The 6,990-nt window shown below is 40.7% G+C and overlaps 1 protein-coding gene across 1 annotated transcript; it reads left to right on the forward strand.

The window, feature by feature from the left end:
• The first annotated feature begins 149 nt into the window (after positions 1-149).
• On the forward strand, positions 150-4,901 carry LOC128503502 (BTB/POZ domain-containing protein KCTD12-like). Its single transcript, XM_053473611.1, has 2 exons — positions 150-278; positions 3,949-4,901. The coding sequence occupies exon 2, from the start codon at positions 3,966-3,968 to the stop codon at positions 4,821-4,823; it is 858 nt and encodes a 285-aa protein (XP_053329586.1). The 5' UTR covers positions 150-278; positions 3,949-3,965; the 3' UTR covers positions 4,824-4,901.
• The last annotated feature ends 2,089 nt before the right edge of the window (positions 4,902-6,990 follow it).

A 6,990-nucleotide genomic window follows, 5' to 3' on the forward strand; every position in this document is an offset into this window, starting at 1 on the left:
ACAGCAGAAATGTTACAACAGCCTCGTTTGGGAAAGGTTCAAAACTAAAACAGCTCTGTCCTTAAGGGGTTAAGAAAGCTACATGCATTTACAATGACATTCGCGCAAACACACACACACACACACGCACGCACAAGGGGGCGTGTCTCTCATCACTCAGTGTTCATCCAAATTAAAGCAGTATCAGCGTTGGCATAGAAAAATACCAGAACGAGAGACAATCAGTTTGAAATACAGACCACAACCCCGGGCATTTCTTGGTTCGCTATAAGGATCACGTAAGTACATCTGTTTTATTTGTTTCTGAGTTTTTATAAACCGTCTACATGATCAAAGACATTGAGGATGTACTCGCGTCTATTAAAAACAGCAGAACTGACTGCAGGCAATGGAGGGTGTTCGGATGAATGTGTTCGGTTGAAGCTGAGATGGACTAACGAACATTCTGTGAACAAACAAAACAAGATTGCTAAATATCTGACGTAACGGTTTAGGGAAAATGGCTATTGTGCTCCTGGATAGGATTTTATGAGTGTGAACCCAGGGTTAAGTTTCCACAAACTGTTATCGGTGATGCTCACAGAAAGAAAGCTCGCTTGGTCTCGAAATGAAGCGGTTGTAAGAGTTCTATTGCGTACGAAGAGTCAGATTGTACTCCCGTGACACGGTACCGGAGAAAGACGTTTACCTTGTAAATGAAACTGTTGTTGAAAGGCACTCCCTCTAATGGTGTCCTTCATGTGAAAGAGTCAAACGTGTGACACTACCTCGAGCATGTAAAATGCAAGCATATTGTTACTGCATATTACTTCATTTTACGGTTTACAAAAATCTCGCCTTTTGCTTAACGTAATAGCTCTTTGTAATTACCCAACTAATCCCTTCAACGACATGTACAATTGATTGGAAAGCAATTCCCTGTAAATCCTCTGTCATTTAAAAGGTTATCACCCTCTGATCTGCCCCCCCTCGCAGCCACACACTCAGTGTCCTTTACACTTGAATATATGTTCTCTTCATACTATTCTCCCCCCCTCCACCTTCCCTGCTTCATGATTCTGCACCCCCCACCATCTTTCTTCCTCATCTCAGACTGTTTAACTATTTATAGACCCTGTTAGAGATATCAAAATGGATTAAAGGGAAAGCAATTCTGCTAATCTCCACTGCTCACAGCTTAATCCAGAGCTACTAATTCCTCATCGTCATTTTCTGTACAGAGTTTAGGCTCAAAATAAGGCATAAACACTTTCCACAGGCAGATAAACCGTTGTTTATATCGCACAATATCAGGAGCGGCATCTAAACTTTGACACAAAATTTTAAGTGAATACTTTACTAAATTCGTAACAGTTTTACTGTTACAGGTAGTATTGTCCCTGAGGGAATGCTGCTGTCAATATTTGTGGCACGCAGTCATCAACAATATCAAATTTACAAATAAAAACAAATGTGCTGTTGAAACTGGCATTGATTACCTTTTACTCAACCGATGCTTGAGAAGGGAAATGTACAGATTTATACGTTAGGAGATATAAATATTAAATGTGCTGTAGATAAGCAAAAAAAAGCAAGGGATTTGGAGTACGAATAGATATGGTAGGTCTGTGTCGAAGCTGGGTACAGCAAAGTGTCTTGATTGAGGTTTCTATGTTACATTTCCCCTGCAATAACAGCATCCCAATTATCTCTTAACATGTGTTCTTCTGAAAGACTACTTGCAGGTCTGTAATTATTGCCACTTTATGTGGTCATTCACTCTTTACTGTTTGCCCCTCCAAAACTTCTGCCTGGCAGGAATTTTGTCAGGGGCCTGCTATCTCTGGGGGTCTGGAGTGAGCAGGGCAAGTGCAGGTGCCTTCATTGACGCAAATCTATCCTTTTCCTGTCAAACTGCCATTCTGATCTCCTCTGCCAGAGACTACTGGTGTAGACCTACGGGTTGCAGAGGGAGCAGACTACTTATGCCACTGTTAATCAGTTTTTTGGTGTAAAAAGAAATGTTTTAGAAATATACAGCTCAGGTGACATGGAAGTAGGTGTTCTGGTTACAATTTATGGATAAACACGTTCGAGCTGATTGATCTATGCCGTGTAATTTATGAATGACCCACAAAAATATGACTGTACCATAAACTGATCATTGTACAACATATCAATATGCATATGATTGTACAATAATCACAATACTGGCTCTGATTTTAAAAACACCTTATATGCCTAGGATCTGTACTTGCTTTGGTCATTACATGGAGATACTTCTGGTCATATAGTGTATGTGGACACACTTGCTAAATACTGAGTTTAGGAATTTCAACCAATGCAATGGCTAACAGTTGTATAAAATCAAGCACATAAGCATGGCATCCATTTTAGAGAATTTTGACCCTGCAGAGTCTCCCTTAAACTGAGAAATCTTTCCTGTGTGTGTCAATACTGACACAATCGGAAAAGAACACAAGGAATGCATAAAGGGCAATTCAGGCATTTATTGACTCATTGTATGACTCCTGCTGACCAGAGCACTTGTTGCATTATTTCAATCAGCTAACACAGTGCTGTCTAACTTTGCTGGTGCAGAGGGACATATTTTGTCAGACCAGCATGCGGTGGGGCTGCACCCATGAAAATTATCCCAAATACGCATATACAAGCACACTCACACACTTACACAAACACCCTAATGCAAACACACAGTAAAACATCCTCTTACCTTGCCTGAAGCTCTTCCTTAAGTTACATCACCCCACTGTGTTCCCACCATCACAAGTGGTCTGGTCCAACTTGGACCTTCCCTGTTTAAAACATTGTGAACCTCTGTGACCACATATGACCATTGGACAGCCCTGGTCTAGTAGATTGGGCCACGATAACAGCTACAGCTACATGCAGGTGCCTGAAAACACTATGCGAAAATATACAAATCTCAAATGTCAGAAAATATTGATTGTCAATTCAACAAAGGTTTTTAAATAATACATTCTTATAGAGGAACTTCACTACATGGTTTTCAGCTTTTTTTTCAGCTAGATCTTTCAATGTAACAATATTTTGGAGGTATTTTGCTTTAAAATTAAGTCAATCAAAGATATGTGGCAAAACAAAGCATGGTAATTATTTTTTCTGTCCAGAAGTCAACTATTTCCTGACTACATCTTTAAAGGGTCAGCTCACCGTTTGCAACTCACTGAAGAAGAACCCATATTTTAGTATTCTGTGTACTTTAATAGGCCTCCTTCATAAATAGAAATAAAAGCACTTAGCTGGGAACGAAGCAACAGCCAGTCAGTTGCAGGAAAGCATTCCCATTGAATGAGAGCACATCTCCTGCAGGGAAAACAGTTGAAGGGCGTGCAGAGAGACAAATGTTATGGGGGATACCACAGACCCCTTCAATGCATTTGAATGAAGGACACTATGAAAATGTATGGGGCAAAGACAGTTATATTCATTAAAGTGCATTTGATGGCTGTAGTGTCCCCTTGAAAATACTGTGCTAACAAATACATGTTTACCAAAAGGGAGGGATCATTTTATGGAGAGGAATAATCATCCAAATATTGGAAAATGTAAGTGAAGGTTACTGCTCCAATGTGGGTAATGTTTGCTAGGTAGGCATGTGTTGTAGCTTGGACAAAGAGGTAGAGAAGTGAAAGCTGCAGCTGAGAGAAAACTAGCCTCTTATTTCACTCCATCATTGGCTCCTGCTGAAGTGGACATGGGACCAGGTAGTGGTCTATCTTGGCTCACCTTCTAATGTATAAACAGAATTATGTACTGCAAAATGGATAATTTTTGAAAAGTATAGGCTCTATTCAAGCACTGTAAGGCCTATTTTACCTCAACACGTTTCATGTAGTTATTTGGATTGTATTATTATTATTTTTTTTGCAATTTACCTTTTTTATTCTAACTTCTTTCTTTGCCATACTTCTGTTTCCTAAACAGGTCTTTTTCAAAATAGCATGGCTCTCCCAGACAATGCAAGTTCTTTCAGATATGGGGAAGAACATCCCCCATTTCCAGACATCATAGAGCTCAACGTTGGTGGGCAGGTTTATATTACTCGCTACCCTACTTTGATTAGTGTCCATGGTTCACTTCTGTGGGAGATGTTTTCTCAAACAAATGCCCGCCCCTTGGCCCGGGACAACAAAGGTCGATATTTCTTAGATCGGGATGGTTTCCTTTTTCGATATATATTAGACTATATGAGGGATCAACAGTTGGTACTCCCAGACCATTTCCCAGAGAGGAGTAGACTTCAGAGGGAGGCAGAGTACTTCAAACTTCCAGAACTGGTCAAGATATTGGCACCAAAATTAAGCAAGCAAAACTCTGTAGGAGATGATGCAAGTGACTCTGAAGAGCAGTCTCCTAATGTAGAGTTCACAAGGAACCTGTCATCTGTGAGTGCCACCCTTGCTGTTACTTCAGGTAATTCATCTACCATACAAGACCTCCGTCGCTCTGGTTTTATTACCATAGGTTACAGGGGCTCTTACACGCTGGGCAGAGACAGTCAAACAGATGCCAAATTCCGACGGGTTGCAAGGATTATGGTATGTGGCAAGACCTCCCTGGCTAAAGAGGTATTTGGGGACACACTGAATGAGAGCCGTGATCCTGACAGGCCCCCTGAACGGTATACATCTAGATACTACCTGAAGTTCACCTTCCTGGAGCAGGCTTTTGATAGGCTAGCAGATGCTGGTTTTCACATGGTTGCCTGCAATTCAACTGGAACCTGCGCCTTTGGTCATGATCAAACAGATGACAAGATCTGGACATCTTACACTGAATATGTTTTCTACCGTGAGTGATACAGTAAAATATTATTACTCCCCTCTTATCCTCTGCCTTTTGCCCCACCTTGTGTAGAAATAGACTTTATATCATCCTCCATGATTTACCTGCCATGACTATTATCCAAAATGTGCTACTCAGTGTCCTTCTGTAGACTCAAATCCTTTGTTGCTTCAAAAGAATGCTACCCTGAGGTATAACCAGAAGATGATACCACACCTTTCAAAAGCCATCTCTTTTCCACAACCTAATCCTTCCCTAATAAACTATTGCACCTACTTTACCTACTCTTTTGCAGTTGGTATAGCTGTGGGGACAGGTTTGCAAACAGTTTACAGTTCCATGGAAACTGAAAGTTTGATATGAAGAATTTGAATGCCTTTATAAGAGGATCTATAAATTATTCACTAAAACTGGACAGTAAAAGTATAAAAAATGAAATTCTAAAAACTAAAGTCATTCATTTTCTGAGTTCACTGTGAATCTTCAAATGCTTGTTCTTAAACTTTATTATATGTAGAAATTGGGTCACTTAGAAATGTGAAATTTCCTTGTTTTTCATGACCCCAACTTTGAACAGGAGTATATATGTGTATATATGTGAATCTTTGTAAATATGTTGATTCGTACAAAGTGTACAAATTCGTACAAAACTTGACCCCCCAGAAATTAGAGGAAACAAAGCAGAAATCTCAGAATTTTCAACTGAAATTCATGGGCCCACATTCACTCACACTCTCATTTTTGTTCACTCTCTAAATGTTTCTCTGCCTAACACTTCCGTTTCTGCTGACCACTTCTGCATCTTCATCCGCATCTTCATCTTCTCCCTTCTCTTCTCTCGTCTTCAGATCTTAAATCTGCTTTTTTCAATCTTCTATTTTCGTCCTCATCTCTGCTGACATAACCTGGAGGGAACTTCCTCCAAATTGGGAGCACTTGCAGTGATGTCCTCTCCCCAAAACTCTAATCGGGGAGAGGATGTCACCAAAATCACTGTAATTTTGCCCTAACTTGAACTCAGGTCAATATGGTGGCACGTCCAGTGACATCCTCTCCCCGATCTTCCAATCAGTGAAAGGGCATCATCGAAAGCTCTGTCATTGTGCCATAACTTGAATTCTGGGCAATATGGCAGCGCTTGCAGTGACGTCCTCTCCACGATCCTCTGATAGGGGGAGAGGACGTCGCGGTAGGCGCCGTTATTTTGTCCAAACTCAGGGCAGTGTGGTGGTGGTGCATCCATTGACAACCTCTCCCCGATAATCCGGGTAGACGACGTCACTGAAAGCAACCACCATTTTGCCCTATCTTGAACTCAGGGCAACATAGCAGCAATTTCATCACAGCAAGTGCCACCATATTGGCGGGAGTTCCTGCCGGGTTATGTCCACAGAGATGCAGATGAAGATAGAGGATTGAAGATAGAAGATGAAGATGCCAAAGTGGTCAGCAATAGTGGAAGTGGCCGGCAGAGAAGGTAGGGAAACATTTAAAGAGTGTGAGAGAGAGAGTGAACAAGAATTAGAGAGTTAATGTGAGGGCCGAGCAATGAATTTCCTTCCCCAAGTAAAAATGCCCCTGGAATTTGAATCAAACCGAATGGACAGGAAATGAAATTTATGGCCCATTTGCACATGTCTTTAAGCTCCCATGTCCATGATTGCAAATAATTAATCCTCCCCCCTCTTACCTTAAAAAATGAGTGCCTTTTTCTGTCCCCAATCCCCTTTGTGTATGATAAATAATTTGCATTTGGATGAGTCAACCCCTGTAATTTAAAGTATTTATGAAAAATCATGTCCCCTGCAACTGTGCACACTGTACCCAGTGTTAGAAAATAAGGCAGTCTGGGTGAGCGTGCATGTGTACAGAGCACCCAGGCAGCCGTATAGGAAAGGTCCCACAACTGGAGCTGGCAACATTCAGGTATGCATTTGCTAACAGTTTTTGCTTTCACAATTTATATGAAAAGTGTCATAATGTAGTGGACCCTGTCTTCCACTTTAATGTAAAAGGCAAAATGCAAAAATCATGGATTAAGTGGATTGCACAATATGTTGGTAAGTAGAATCTTATTTATTCCTTCAAAAGTTGGAATTTCTTCCACTGATTAAGAGATAAAAATTATGATTGCCCATACATCGCAAATATGCACAAAACACACAACAGGATATTCATTTG

Source organism: Spea bombifrons, chromosome 8, assembly GCF_027358695.1.
Source record: "Spea bombifrons isolate aSpeBom1 chromosome 8, aSpeBom1.2.pri, whole genome shotgun sequence".
NCBI classification, from domain to species: Eukaryota; Metazoa; Chordata; class Amphibia; order Anura; family Pelobatidae; genus Spea; species Spea bombifrons.

What these genes read in the sequence shown, in the direction of transcription:
- LOC128503502 (XM_053473611.1), top strand. Translation starts at nt 3,966, where the DNA reads ATGGCTCTCCCAGACAATGCAAGTTCTTTCAGATATGGGGAAGAACAT.